This window comes from Pseudopipra pipra, chromosome 5, assembly GCF_036250125.1.
Source record: "Pseudopipra pipra isolate bDixPip1 chromosome 5, bDixPip1.hap1, whole genome shotgun sequence".
Classification (NCBI taxonomy): Eukaryota; Metazoa; Chordata; class Aves; order Passeriformes; family Pipridae; genus Pseudopipra; species Pseudopipra pipra.
The window spans coordinates 46,222,629-46,238,396 of NC_087553.1; the positions used below are offsets into that span (position 1 = coordinate 46,222,629).

The 15,768-nt window shown below is 36.2% G+C and overlaps 1 protein-coding gene across 2 annotated transcripts in view; it reads left to right on the forward strand.

The window, feature by feature from the left end:
- GXYLT1 (glucoside xylosyltransferase 1) overlaps positions 1–15,427 on the forward strand; it is a 34,062-nt gene extending 18,635 nt beyond the window's left edge. For both annotated transcript variants that reach the window (XM_064655891.1, XM_064655892.1), the window contains 6 exons: positions 1,257–1,431; positions 2,408–2,533; positions 3,390–3,641; positions 11,045–11,168; positions 11,489–11,661; positions 13,537–15,427. In XM_064655891.1, the coding sequence (XP_064511961.1) occupies positions 1,257–1,431; positions 2,408–2,533; positions 3,390–3,641; positions 11,045–11,168; positions 11,489–11,661; positions 13,537–13,698 (1,012 nt within the window). In that variant the 3' untranslated portion in view covers positions 13,699–15,427. The remainder of the gene's footprint in view (positions 1–1,256; positions 1,432–2,407; positions 2,534–3,389; positions 3,642–11,044; positions 11,169–11,488; positions 11,662–13,536) is intronic.
- Positions 15,428–15,768: the final 341 nt, after the last annotated feature.

Genomic DNA, 15,768 nt, shown 5'->3' on the forward strand with positions numbered 1-15,768 from the left:
ATTTCTGTTTTGAAGTGTCTCTGTCTGACAAGTTTCTAAGAATAGGTGGTTTGTCAAGCATTTCTCTATTGTTACTAGTTTAGGAAAGCATTTTCTAACTTCAGTATTGGTTTTGTCTGCATAATTTGGCATTAAACTTGCAATTTAAACCTTCACATACTTTTAGTTCTGTTAGCCCCCCTCTTCCCATAGTCTGTGCAAATAGCTCAATGCATATTGTTTTGAAGATGGCCTTTGAGCTTTTCTGACTAATTAAATATATGAAATCCAGGATAATATGGTTTTAGGTTTAGTATGCCCACTGTTTGTCACCAAGTTAATGACATTTACCTGATGATAATTTTAGCCTATTGTATTAAAGTAATGAAATAACTTCAAAATGTACATTGTAAAAGACATTCCAATACGCACCATAACTGTTGCACAGGTATCTTCAGGAGTAAAGGATTTCCCAGTCCCTACACCTTGCAGTGGTTTAGCCTCAAGGACATGGGCAGTGCATGTGGTCAGTGTACCTGAGGGATTTTCCAGAACCACTGGGAGCATGAGGGCATTCCACAATACAAAGCCACCTGAGCTATTAGTCTGCTGCCTCTTCCAATCCAAGTTACACTCCTGCAAGATGGAAGTATAGGAGAAAACGTTTTGTGTTTTGTCAGTGCTTAGATGAAGTGCTGAAGCATGGGTTTGGCAAAGAAGGACTTACTGGAGCAGAAAATGGATAAACGCCTACATCAGTCAAAAATGTTCTTAACAGAACTTCCTGAAAGTAGAGGTTATCTCACTTCTGCTGTTGAGTTTAACTCTGCTGTATTTGTCATTTTTATCCCAGGGAAAGGGAAAAAAAATTAACTCATGTATAGACTGAATATGCTATCACCCTTACACGTTTCAATGTAACTTCATGTAGTCTTTCCTTTGAAATAGCTATTTTGATGAAATTCCCTGCTATTAATGGATAGTAAAGTTACTAAGAACTAAGAAAGTAAATGTTTGTGTAGTTTCTGTATAGCTCTTCTATGCCTGTTTTTTCCGTTGTAGGCTGGGATAGTGGGAGTGAATACGAGAGTGGTTGAGGTTAACGTAATCTATATGAGGTATAATGCTGAAGTTTGCATGTTCTCTTTGAGTTATATTTTGCTGGTTTAAGTATGATAAAGGGTATTTTGTTAAGTTACTTCCTGCAGTAAATAGTAGTGCTTTTCTTTAAGCGTGTGCTAGAAATAATGTCAAATGAAAAAATATTTTTGTATCAGATATGATTATATGAAAACACATCCTTCTGAGAAAATGCATCTAGCAGTGGTGGCCTGTGGTGAAAGACTGGAAGAAACTGTTACTATGTTGAGATCAGCCATTATTTTCAGCATCAGACCTCTCCACTTTCATATTTTTGCTGAGGACCAATTACATGAGCGTTTCAAAGACATAGTAAGTATTCGAAGAACGAATTCAATCAATTCGTAGCACAATTTGAGTAATATATTGCAATTTCTCTACTTGGATAGTAGTTGTTTGATACAGTGACAGAAATGCAGGGGTCTAGAAATAAAATAAGACATTTGTAATGTTGAATGGAGATTTTTGAGTTTTTTTCCTGTGGAAGAGTGCCAGTTGCTGATATCAAAGTTCCTCCTAGAGATAGACCAAATCTTCCTGATTTGTCACCTTAAATCTGTTAAATACAAACCTGTGTTCTGAATACAAACCAGTTATCTGTTATCTTGTGCGAGCTTATTTAAAGTTGGCTTTACAAGAAAAAATTAGAGATCTGTCCTTTTTTGTCCCTCTGCTTACAGCATGAGTCAGCCTTGAATTGTTGAGACAAACTGAAAGATCAGTTTTTGAAAATGGTAGATATGGTTATGTCTGATTTTAGTAAATTGTAGTTAATGAATATAACATTATGACTGTAGTAACAGTTTTAGAAGTGGACTAGGATATAACTGTGGAAGGCTTTATTTTTGTGCTTAAAATGTCATATTAACTGTGACGTGAATGTTATACATGCTTATGTGTATTTGCTAATGTTATGCAAGCAGTAACTGGCAAAAATGGAGTAAGTTATTTTAAATTTAGAAAGACTTCCTGTTATTTCTCCTGTGGAAACTAGTCAAGGGGAGGAGTTTTATTTAATGTACTTACTTTTTGTAAATGCTAATTTATTTTACGTCCTCTTCCTTTTGCATATGATGTGATATGATGTGTTTTCTTCATAGTGGCCTGCAGGTGCCCTTTTTTTTGATTATTTTGATTAGTTGACAGATTTTTGTAGTTCAAGAAGCATTTCTGTTATGAAAAAGAGATGTTGTAGTTGTGTTCAATTATGAATTTGAATAGGGATTGATTTATTTTTTGTAATAGAATTGAATGGAAGTAATTTCTGTGATTTCTTCTTTTCATATAGCTTGACGAATTCCCCTATGAAGGAAAAGTTAATTACACGTTATATCCAATAACATTTCCAACTGAGAGTGCAGCAGAATGGAAGAAATTGTTTAAACCATGTGCTTCACAAAGGCTATTTTTGCCAGTAAGTTACTCTGTAATAGGACAATGAAGTCTGTTTATGAAGGATCAAGCTGTCCTTGTTAATCTGATATCTGCTTGGTTTAAAATGAAGGACTACTACTACTCCTGAAAGTTACTTTTATGACATCCTAAAAAATCCTGTGAATTTAACCACCTTCTGTGGCACTAATACCCTATGGAATAAAAGTCCTTTTCTCACTTGCTGCATTATGGCACAGTATCCTCAGAGAGAGGTATAGGTCATGTCATCCTCTCAGAGGTAAGAAGGATTTATCACGCCTCATCTGCTCATTTGTTTGAAAAGTTTCCTACATATGTGGGTCTGAGAAGTGTTAGAGAAAATGAAACAAGAAATGGGCTATTGTTGCCAGTGTTTTGTGCAGCCTTTTTTTATTTTGCTCGTCTAAGACACTTCAGAAATCATTCTTCAGGTTTGATGAATTAGAGCAGTAGCAGCTGTCTCCCAAACACTGTCTCTTCTGGGGCTTTTACATCTCTCCCTTTTTTGGTTATCTGCATGGGACAGCAAGGGAACGGGAGCAAGATAGGAGCTCCTGTTAGAGTAATGTTTCACCTGGCCTGCAAACCTACTCCTGAGGAGCCCTGGCATATAAAATGTAGACTGAGTGCCTTTGCGTTACTATTCTGTATAAAACCTCTGTTTCCTTTACAAAAATTCTTTAAAATGAGAGGAGTGATGGCAAATTCATTGACTGCAAACTGTCAGCCTAAAATGAGTTTATTTGCATATGGCAAAAATGTGTTAAACTTTATTGTGTAATGGCAGCAACTTCTGTTTTATGATGAGAAGTTCAATAAAACTAAAAAGTTTGGTTTTAAATTTCTTTCTCTCACAGTTAATCCTCAAAAATGTGGATTCACTACTGTATGTTGATACCGACATCCTGTTTTTGAGGCCTGTTGATGATATTTGGTCTTTTCTGGGAAAGTTCAACTCCACACAAATCGCTGCAATGGCACCAGAACACGAAGAGCCTCGTATTGGGTGGTATAATCGCTTTGCTAGACATCCCTATTATGGAGTAACTGGAATTAATTCTGGAGTCATGTTAATGAATATGACACGTATTAGAAGAAAATATTTCAAGGTATGTGTGTTGGCTTTATTGCATTTTCTGTGGACTTAAGTATTTTAATTCTAATCCTGTTTCAAATTCATGTGTATTTTTCAAAATCTTTTTCCTGTAATTGTAATAATCTTCTCAAAGTACACTGTTTAAAATAGAATATAACTATTTTTAAATGTCATTCACTGTAAGACTTGGAGTTCTCGAATGTCAAGTGTGCTTGATTGTTTTAATTTTTATTAGTTCTGAGAGATCCTTGACTTGGTAGAATTTGTTTTAAATTACATTTGCCAGTAGATATGCCAGCATTTTTACTTCAGTGTAGCAATCCCAGAAAAAAGTTAAAATAAACTTGTACCATGTGTAGTTGTGTGACCAGGAGGTGGTGCTAAAACATTTAGTAAGGTGTTTAAAACGAAGGTTTCCAAATTTTGATCTTTTACATTGTAACCAGGTGGTTATCACCGGAAGTATCTTTTTATTTACTATGAAGTCATAGTTTTGTAGACAATTTAGTTCATCATGATAGTATTTACTACTACATGCATGAAAGCAGTACATGCAGCAGTAGAAATGGACATTGCTTCTTAAATGGGAAGTTTTTTTCTTACATACTTGAAACACAAGGACAAAAACAGTGCTATGTGGTTATGCTTAGGGGAACAGTGTATCTCTGCTTAAGAGAAGTTTGATTAGGGAAAAATAGTCATGCAGTCAAAAACTTTTGGAAGTGCATCCGTAAGAGGGACAGTATAAACTTCCAATAGACATTACTTCTCCCCTGTTTTCAATTTAATAAACAGCTTTCATCTTCAAAATCTTGTTATGTATTGTTGCTAGGAAAATTCAGAGAATTTAAGAAAAATGGGGAATGAATTATCTCAGTTGCAGTTAAAGTAGATAGCTATAGTATATAGCTGTATTTTCTCCAAGAAAACTTCTCTGTATATGTCATCAGTGAAATCTTGCATTGTCTACTCTATTTGTTTGTTTTACTGATTATAGCATATGGAGAAATGAAAATACTGAAAAGTATAATGAGAAAAACATGGGACTGAAAACTGCGTGTATCTTAACCTCTGACAATGCAGTTCTGCGTAGTGAGTTATTGTAGTGTTTAGCAAACCAAAAAAAAAAGTTGGTCTTTTATTCATACTGTACCAAAATTCTAGTTGGGCTTCTCAGTACAGCTTAGATTATCAATTCATTGGAAACTTGATGTGTCTTTACTAAAATTTGGGTTAAAATTTTCAGAAGTATGCATATTATGTAGGCTAATAAAATTGTCAATAAAATTAACTATTGTTTTCTAGAAAATAATATGAAGTCCTTTCTCCTTAACACCTAAAAGTGGTGTTTTCTTCAAATTTAGGTTTATATATACAGATTTATGTAGGTGAAATAATTAATGAGTATTTTGAAATTCAAAATGGAACATTGGCACTTTCCCTTGGCTCTAGAGGGCTGGAATATTTTCCAAGTCCTAAAAATATCTGCTACGTATTCCTGGTATTGCCATGTGTATTTATTATGCAATGAAACATGTCAGACTGTTCAATGAAAACCAGCCTTGGAGAAAGTGAATTTTTTATAATTGCTCTTTATTACAGGAGTGAATATCTGATTTGTAAGACCTCACAGAAAGGCAAGGCATACATCCGTATGCTTTTCTCATGATCTTGCTGGCAAACTTCAGTATACCTAACATGATGGACAGTTTCTGGCTAAGTGGGCCACTGAACTTCTTTCTGTAGTGAGGAAGATAGTGTGTCATAACTCTCATGGGGAATCAGAACAAAAACAATTCTTGAATTGTTCTGAAAACATTCATCTTAATGCTCAGATTGTTCAGTATGTGCTGTACTAAAAACAAGTCTGCTTGATGAGTTGCAGGCTAAGCAATCATACAATTAAGGGAAAGGAACTGAGACTGGAGTTAGCTACCCAGTGCTACTACACTAAATATGCAGAATTATGAAACAGCACTTGAGAAAGGGAGGCAGGAACAAAGCAAAGCTTCCTAATAGCAAAGCACATGATTCAAAGCCCTTTTTGATGAATTTAGTTAACAAAAATAATAAAAAAGACAACCCATTCCCATGCTCAGTTGTTTTAAATGTTAGAAATACATCATTTTCTGCTCATAATAGTTAGTCATAATTCTTTGACATCCTTTCTAGAGCATTACTGTCACTTCAAACTTAGACTTCTGCTTCCATGTGGGATGCATATGTACTTCTGTTCCTTGCTTTCATATGTCTTCTGAACCTCATATTTGTCCAGGAGTGCTTTTGTGTGTGCTGTGGCTGTTCCTCAAACATTTAGGACTAGTGGTGCACCTAAAGAAATATTCTTTCACTCTTGCTTGATTGTAAAAAGTAAAATAGGCTCAGAATTGCCTCTGACAGGAGATTACCTCATGATTTCTAAACCATACTGCTGCCTTAGTCCTTTTACTTTTTGGAAAGTGTCCTGTAGTATCAGGTTTGTGGTAGCATTTTCAGTCCAGCCAGAACAGTTTGGGGATGTCTAATCAAGAGACCTACTAGGTTACCTGAAATTTAGGAGTGATAGTGCTTGATCATTCTCCTCCTCTATGATAGTGAGATAGTGCAGCCTGGGTAATGACTAAGGAGGAAATGAGTTGTTATACAATATTGATTATTGAGAGCTTTAGAGAGCACTCAGCAGGGGAGCCATTTAGTTTATTCTCCCTTAGTACCTAGAGTGTGGTCCCACAAGCTTGCAGAGTGTAACAGGGCCCCAAAAGTGCACGAGCTTTATTACAAAAACTCTACTGTTCATGGAGACTTGCAGAGACTGTTTTCTTCTTCAGGTTCCTTGAATGGCTTAATAAAAGGAGGATTGGTCATTAGGAAAAATTGCAACCTCACAGCAAAACTTTGAAAAAGATTTAGTGTAGTTGAGTCTATACACAGTAGCAAAGGAGCTACTAATCTCAACCCTTTGGAAGAGAGAGGGTAGGTGTAGAGTCTGTCCTAAATTCAGGGGTAGGGGCTAATACCCCTTGCCAACAACACTGCAGATGCTTTTGGACCTTACAGGTAACTGTTCCATGTTGTGTCCTGTGAACTATTCCAGTCAAATACAGTAGAACTAGAAAATGCTTCATTGTTTTATAGGAATGTCTGAATTTGTTTATATTCATTCAGAAGGCTCAACAAATTCTTCAAGGAGTATATAATGTCTAGGAATTTTTGTATCTTTTAAAAGCTGTCTCTAGATCTTTTTTATATGACACTGTAGTGGCTAGAGCATTTATCTAAACAGTGGAAGTCTTGAATCAGGATATTTCTCTAATGCTGTGGATTTAAAACTGTGGGTTCTTTGTCTATTGTAGTTTTTTCAGCCCAAAATTACAAACTGAGCTGCTTGAGGCCTCTGAGCATCTTTCTTCTTTGTCACATTGATTTGTAAAAGTCAGGAGGAGCCAGAACATGGATAAATAAAAAGTAGAATCAGAGACTTCAGCTAAAGGTTACAGTGTTTGTCTGGGTAGCAATAAACCTGTAGTTCCATGTATTGCTCCAGCATTAAATCGTCTTTTATCCACTTACTTATTAAAGCCTCAATCTTCTTAGGACTGTCAGGTTTAGTCATTTTAGACAAGTATCCCAGCTATTTGGCTATCTGTGGTGCCTAATGGAAGTTGTTACTCCTGGTCCTGACTATGTTATCCGTCTTGTTGTTTTAAGTGTCTGTGTATATACACAAAACAAATATATGCACTGTGCGCACACGTGTGTGTATGCATTTATTTGGACAATACTCTCGGGCACATGGTGTGACTCTTGGGAAGGGCCAGGAGTGGGACTCAATGATCCTTATGGGTCCCTTCCAACTCAGCGTATTCTCTGATCTATACAGATACATATGCACATATGTATGTGTTATTGAATGTAGTGTGGTCATAAAACAGTGCATAACTGGGCATGAGACTAGAATCCATAATGGAGCTTCTGATGGTTAGTGCCTGCATGTTGTCTTTGCTAAGGAGCAGTTATAAAATGGGAATGTAAAACACGCAAGAGTATTTAGGATATGGAAGAGAGAGTAGTAGGTAACTTCTTTTGTATTTGTATACATATAGATGTAGTTATTTTTTTAAACTGGGAGAGATGTAGCAAATACCACAGATATGTCTCCCACAGCATACTCCTGAAAAAGCTGGCAGCCCACAGCTTGGACAGGGGCACTCTGTGCTGGGTTAGGAACTGGCTGGAGGGCCGAGCCCAGAGAGTGGTGGTGAATGGTGCTGCATCCAGTTGGCAGCCAGTCACTGGTGGTGTCCCCCAGGGATCAGTGTTGGGCCCAGTTCTGTTTAATATCTTTACTGATGATTTAGATTAGGGGTTTGAGTCCACCATCAGCAAATTTGCAGATGACACTAAGTTGGGGGGAAGTGTCGATCAGCTGGAAAACAAGAGGGCTCTGCAAAGGGACCTGGACAGGCTGGAGAGTTGGGCTGATTCCAATGGGATGAGGTTCAACAAGGCCAAGTTCTGGGTCCTGCACTTTGGCCACAACAACCCCCTGCAGTGCTACAGGCTGGGCACAGAGTGACTGGAGAGCAGCCAGGCAGAAAGGGACCTGGGAGTGTGGATTGACAGGAAGCTGGACATGAGCCAGCAGTGTGCCCAGGTGGCCAAGAAGGCCAATGGCATCCTGGCCTGGATCAGGAAGAGTGTGGCCAACAGGTCCAGGGAAGTGATTCTTCCCCTGTACTCAGTGCTGGTGAGGCCACACCTGGAGTACTGTGTCCAGTTCTGGGCCCCTCAGTTCAGGAAGGATATTGAGGTGCTGGAGCAGGTCCAGAGAAGAGCAACAAGGCTGGTGAAGGGACTCGATCACAAGTCCTATGAGGAAAAGCTGAGGGAGCTGGGGTTGTTCAGCCTGGAGAAGAGGAGGCTCAGGGGAGACCTCATCACTCTCTACAACTCCCTGAAAGGGGGTTATAGCCAGGTGAGGGTTGGTCTCTTCTCCCAGGCAGCTATCAGCAAGACAAGAGGGCACGGTCTTAAGCTGTGCCAGGGGAGGTTTAGGTTAGATATTAGGAAGAAATTCTTTACAGAGAGGGTAATCAGGCATTGGAATGGGCTGCCCAGGGAAGTAGTGGATTCTCCGTCCCTGGAGGTTTTTAAGATGAGACTGGATGTGGCACTTAGTGCCATGGTCTAGTAATCACAGTGATAGTGGATCAAGGGTTGGACTTGATGATCTCGAAGGTCCCTTCCAACCCGGCTGATTCTATGATGCTATGATGGCATCACAGAAATGCCCGCTACCGTTGTGTGTTTTTTTCTTAAATCTCTTTAACATTCATTGCTTGTTGTTGAATATTGGAGAGAAGACTTATATTCTGAAAATCCTTAAATTATCATAGAATTGTTTCTGAAATTTACTTGACAGACTTCTGAAAAGCAGTTCTATCAGCATTCTACTTCTCAAGCTGTTTAACCTCACCACAAGTTACAATAGAATATTTTAAAGAAAAAGAACGTATAACTTCAAGAAGTTTCTCTTGCTCTGTGACTCCTATGCTGATGTCATTATACATCTCTGTTAATAAATTAATGTTTAACTCCTTTTTATTTATGCAAAGGTTATTGAAATATTACAGTTTCCAGTCCTTAAATCTGACTGCATTATTTGTCGGTAGTAGTGTAGTAGTGTTGTTTCTAGATGTCTGGCTATGTGATATATGCTGTTTCCTGCTTTGTGTCTTCTTGGGATATACTGCTATTAAAACTCTACAAGTGAAATGAAAATTATATTAAATAATGACTTTAATAACTTAAAGTTATATTTCGGTCAATATTCTATGGATGGCAAAGTTCAGGTGAGGGAATAATCTTTATGCACTGTGATTCAGTCCAATTTATTTGCTTTTTGGAAGATTTTAGCTTGGTGTTAAGCCTGTGTTTTATTTTGTTTAATCACATTTCACTGAGTCTAATGATAATTCTTACTAGAGAAGAATTCTCTTGTGCATTTCTTATGCCTGCTCTCATTGAATACTTGCAGGCAATCATAATCATAAATTTTTTAGGACAGAAGGGACTGTAATATTCTGTTTGGTTTCTTACACAATATAAGCTATAGATCTTTTTTTTTTTTTTTAGTAATTCTTGTCTGAAATCTGATAGTATTTCTTGTTTTAGTCTTCAGTTCTAAAAGCCCTTCATATTCGATGGCTGAAATGATTTGAGGAAAGAATAAAAACTGAACTGCTAATTTGTGCACTTTGTAATTTGTCAGTGTAAAGCTCAGAGAAGAAAGTCTTTGATACTGTAATTCAAAAACTGAGTCTTCTGCTCCTAGTAATCTGTCTCTTAATATGATATTCCTGTATGCAAATCTCAAACTATACTGGAGTTCTAATTTAATATTTTTTTTGACAACCTGTTAAAAAGAAGGAAGGGTACAATTCTGTACTTGTTAGGAATTTTCTCTGGGACTTTTTGTTATTCCGTCTCACTCTCACAACTGAAGTACAAGGTAGAGAGTGAGCAGCCTTGTTCCTTTTCTGTTCTAGTTGACCTTAAATATGGTGTAAAGATAAGAAATTACCTTTGGAATATGTAACCAGTTAAACTGCACATTTTAATCTCTTTGGTAATATGGCCAAAAGTAGCACCCTTGTAACCAGAACCTTAGAAGAAGAACTCCTTCTTTCAATTTGAAGCGATTCTGCTAAATCAAGAAATTTGGCATTTAGTAACAGCTGTTGGTTTAATATCTTACTGACTTTTACTAGTGAAAAGTCATGCCTTTGCTGTGGAAGTTCAAGTTTAGTAACTAAAAAAAATTAGTTCAACTGGATGAAAATTCTTTTGAAAACCTTTGAAGGATCTTTGTATTTTTGTACACTATGTTGTAGCCTGTATTTGTTGTCTGTATGTTTGGAACTATTTAAGAATTAATTTTGTATTGAACTGGTTTGAATTTTTGAAGTTAACATTAGAACCTGTGTATATTTATCACTCTGTGATAAAGAGAGAAAGTGCATGAAGTGTGGATATTTAAATACTCCCCATCTACTTGCTGCATCACTTCATTAAGTTTTGGTGTTAGATCCTACTGCTGCGTAAAAAACCCTTGCCATTTCTTAGAACTCTTGGCTTAAGATGTTTGAAGAAAATCTTGAAGACAAAAATCTAATGCAATAGAAGTAGGAAATGCATCAAATTTTCCTTCTAAGTTAATAATTGGGAAATAAAGCATATTGGAAGTGTCCATAACTATTTTCCTTAGATGGGTTTGTTGGTTTAAAAGGAAGAAATCATCTATACATTTGAGTTGTGACTTTGAAATGCAAATTACTGTGATTGTGTAAGGCATTTCCTTATATATTATAGGTATAATTTTCTTGAATGTGTGTTGTTTTGCCTTTTGCTTCATAGAATGATATGACACCAGTCCGGTTACAGTGGGGAGAAATTCTTATGCCACTACTGAAGAAATACAAGTTGAACATAACATGGGGTGATCAGGATCTATTGAACATTATGTTTTTTCACAATCCAGGTAAATCCACATTGATTTTAAGTCTAACAGTAGAAAGCTGATCTTTTCCATGATGTTTAAAAATCTAGGAAAATACTCTTTTAGCAGACTTTTCTGTGAAAGCATTCAAGGGACTATGTGCTCCTTTTGTTCTCTGAAAGTATTTACTTCTAGAGTTTAAGTTGAGATACAGCACTGGAGCTTGTTAGAGTGCAATGAACTGTTAGATTTCAAAACAACTGTACAGAAATCTATGAAGCAGCCTTAAGAAAACAAAGAGATTAGTATATTTCCTGAGACAATTTTGATACTTAATCCAGAGCTCTCATTTTTCCACACAGAAAGTCTTTATGTCTTTCCTTGCCAATGGAATTATCGGCCTGACCACTGCATCTATGGAAGCAATTGTAAGGCAGCTGAAGAAGAAGGTATATTTATTCTTCATGGAAACAGAGGTGTGTACCACGATGATAAACAACCAACTTTTAGGGCTGTCTATGAAGCAATAAAAAATGTAAGTATTTTCAGCATTGTACTTATTATTTTTTAAAGTATTTTTATCTGTAGTGCTGCATGTGTTTTGTTTGATTCTCACCTATTGCAACAAAGTAATTTTTTTCTCTTTTAAGCAACTTTGTTTCATCGGCTTCTTCTTTATTATTTGGATGGAGTTCCAATATATTCCTGTTGTGATGAGCATCTTTGGAAACATAGTGCAGACTATGTTTAAGTTAGGATTCTAAAGCATTGCCCATAGTTGTCAATGCTTATTTAAAAGGCTGTATTCTCATTCATTTAATGAATCGTCTGGTAAACTTCTTACATGAGCATTTGGAGATCATAGAATATCTGAACTGGAAGGTACCCACAAGGATCACTGAAGTCCAACTCCTGGCTCTGCGTAGGATCATTCCCAAGAGTCACACCATGGGCCTGAGAGCACTGTCCAAATGCTTCTTGAACTCATACAGGCTTGGTGCTGGGACCACTTTCCTGGGGAGCCTGTTCCAGTGCCAAATCACCCTTTGGGGGAAGAACCTTTTTCTAATATCCAACCTAAACCTCCCCTGACACAACTTCAGGCCATTCCCTCGGGTGCTGTCCCTGGTCACTACAGAGAAGAGATCAGTGTCTGCTCCCCCTCTTCCTCTTGTGAGGAACATGTAGACCGCGATGAGGTCTCTCCCCAGCCTCCTTTTCTCCAGGCTGAACAAGCCATCACCAGAAGCTTTATTTTTCTGGATATTTTAAAGTGCAGGAAAAACCTCATACTCCCAAAGTTCGTAAGTATTTATTGCAACATTTTAATACTTGTATCTAGATTTGGATTGTAAAAAACTTTTTATATACCGTGTTTGACCTTTTCTAGAGATTCAGTGTATTAATATGTTGTTGTTCCTCTAAATACTAAGCACAGTGACGTCTTTTCATTCTGCAAATAAGTCATCTAATAAACTATTTATCCCTGCGTCAGTATACTCACTGAAGAGCCATAAAATTTAGCACTGATGCACGTTTTAATGTAGCAGGCTATTGTGTGTGTATAACCTGCAAAAATCAATAGTATATTTTAATGTTGCTTTATTACATGTTGTCATATAGATATAAAAACGAAGAAAAGTACTTCTGGGGGTCTGAGAATACATTGCAGGGAAAGTGATTGTGTTTCCATAAAAATATGTTTTCTTTGTTTCCTTTGAGTATTGTCAAAAACAGAAGAAAAAATTATTTCCTGTTATATATGATCCCATTTGGTATATGAACATGTCAGAGAAAATATGTAAAACACTGCTGATTCAATGGTAATACGATGAACAAAATTATGTTACTTCAATGTGCTGTTTTAACTTATCATTTGTTTATAAAAATATAGCACTGTTGAATTAATGACTGCTTTATTTCATGCCTATGTTAAACATAGTATGTGTTTGACCATCATTCAGTTTAATTAAACTTCAGATCTATCACTTTTCATACTGCTTTCGTTATAATTTGATAAGAATTATGTTACTTAAAGGTTATATGCCATTTGAGAAAGTTACCATAGAACCAGAAAAATAACCAGAAATCATTTTAGATCTGTAAATTTTTAATTTGAAAGGTAATTTTAAATTTCTTCCTAGACTATCTGAATATGTTCATTTGCTTACATTTAAAAATAATAAAGTCTTCCATGTTATGCTTATTGAAAGCACTAGAGAATATTTCTATACTTTGGAGGTGTTTTGCAATTATTGCATTCAGAAGCACTCTGAATACTTGAAAACATTTAATAAACCTACAAAAAGCAAATACGATGCTCAGAAACATTTTTATAAAACTCTAATCCTCTGAACAATGACAATCTTCCATATAGACCTTAAATTTTCTTTTCTTAACCTCTTTACAGTATTCATTTGGAGATGATCTGGTTCACTCACTGCTGCAGCCCCTAGAACTGGAATTACAGAAAACCATGCATACATACTGTGGAAGAGTTTACAAAGTATTCATAAAACAACTAACAAAAAGCATAAAAGACTTGTATGCCAGAAGATCAAAGGGAAGGTGACTTTTGACTCCTAGCTGTTATATCAAGAGACTGAAGTAATATACTGGTCAAAAGATGCAAGAATTTTAATACAGCTTGAATGGGCTCTTAATGTGCCCAGCCAGAAGTTTACTAGCATACATGAAAATGAAGAAAATATTCATGTAATGAAGAACAGGAACTTTTTTCTGCAGAGGTGACTTTTTGCTCTTTTGAAGTTTAATCACTGCTAATGTTTATCTTGGTTCTGATGATTTGGGTGTTACTGGCTTCTATGGTCAGTACTTTTAGTCTGACCGTAATTCAGTTATCTAATGATCAAACAAACAAGGAAGAAATGAAGATGGCTCTGTTTGAGAGTGTACCTCATATATTGTCTAAAATTATGTTAAAACTGTGAATGTAGCAATAACTGAGTCAGCAGCACTAACCTCACTTTAAAGGTGTGAGCCTTTATGTAAACAAAGTTGTTTACAAGTGCAGAAAATACTCCGTTTTCAACAAAATGGGTTGTAATTATCGACAATCTGTATGTGCCTTTACACGTTCATCTCTTACATGTTGAAGTACTGTTTTGACAATCTTGTTTATCTCAGATGTGAACTGCACGATATAAATAGGATTTTCTGAGAAGGTGATAACTAGTATGTGATACTAGTTTTCTCCATTGGTAAATACGGAGACTTTATATTAAAAAGCATTTGTTTGAACATTGTAGAGCCATTAGCTCTAAAAGGTAGAGCAGAGTTGAGGGGGTTTTAAGTAAAAATTCAGTTTGAAGTTGCTTGTCTTATGATACTTTTTAAAAAATTCATGGTTTTGCAGCTTTAATAGGGCATTTGGGAAGCCAAGAAAAACCCAACAGTGGAAATCTGTTGCTGTTGTATTTCCATGCTAGGAATTATTACCTAATGATTGTTATAGAATATGTAGGACCTAAAAGTGAAGAGCTGTAGTAAGAGTTCTGATGCTTCATCAGACTGTGTAGTGGATAGGTTTCTTAGAGAATATATCCTGTTACCATATATTTTTGAATAACATGGCTTTAAAATAGCTTTGGGGCAGACTCTTAATGCAATGAATGCATTACTGTCAATAGGGTGATAGTGATTTGCAACAGGTAAGGATTAGGCTTTCTTCAACTGTCTTAGTGAAAAAAGAAGTACTGTTTATGCAATACAAACTTTTTTCCCAGAGAAAATGATGAAGAAAAAGACAGAACTCTAGTGTTACAGTAAAATATTTAAGCTTACATGGTATAAAATGTATTTGTAAAGTGTATTTGAACTTAGATAACCTGTCTAAGTGAGATGAAGTCTTCATAAAGTGAGGTTTTGGATTCCAGAAAAGTTCCTGTGTGTTGAACATGGAGGATCCACTCACTGACTTGCACCTTCATCCCAACCCCATTTTAGAAGCTTAATTTTTGTGACTGTTTCCATGTCAAAAGTAGGATGCCTCTGATTTCCAGATTCATGTGAGTTGAGCAAATACTTTAGCAGTACAAAAACGCACTACACTGTAAGCAGAGTTTATATTCTGTTTCTAATCTCCCTGCGGGCTCAGGGCGTAAATTTCTGGGATGAAAACTAGGAAGCAGTCTGCCTTGCATGTAGATCTCTTTTCCTTGCTGTGTAACCTTTTGAAGACTGAAAATGGAGAAATCTGTGTGAAGGTGAATACTGTGACTGACTGATTTTACAGTATGCAGTGCATTATTTTTTTACATAAATACTGATTTTTATATCAATTTGTCTTCAGCTTTCTTTTTTACTTGTACTGTGTGCTTGTATTTAAAAAAAAATCTTTGAGTTGTTTTTTATTTGTCTTTGCAGACATATATGCTGCATTATTTGGCTCTCTTTTTTTGAGTGAAAATTACAATGAAACACTGCCTATTTACTCACATTTATGACTGTGATGGTATTTGTGACAGATTAAATTAGGTGAAACTAAGGGGTAAGCTACTTCTTTAGCTTATCTGTAGGAAAACACTAGACTTCCCAGTTTCCTCTACCTGGTTTATAAAGGTGTCTCCAAATGCATAGACACAGATATTTCCACTTCTTAGAAGTCTTGAGTTTTTTTTCA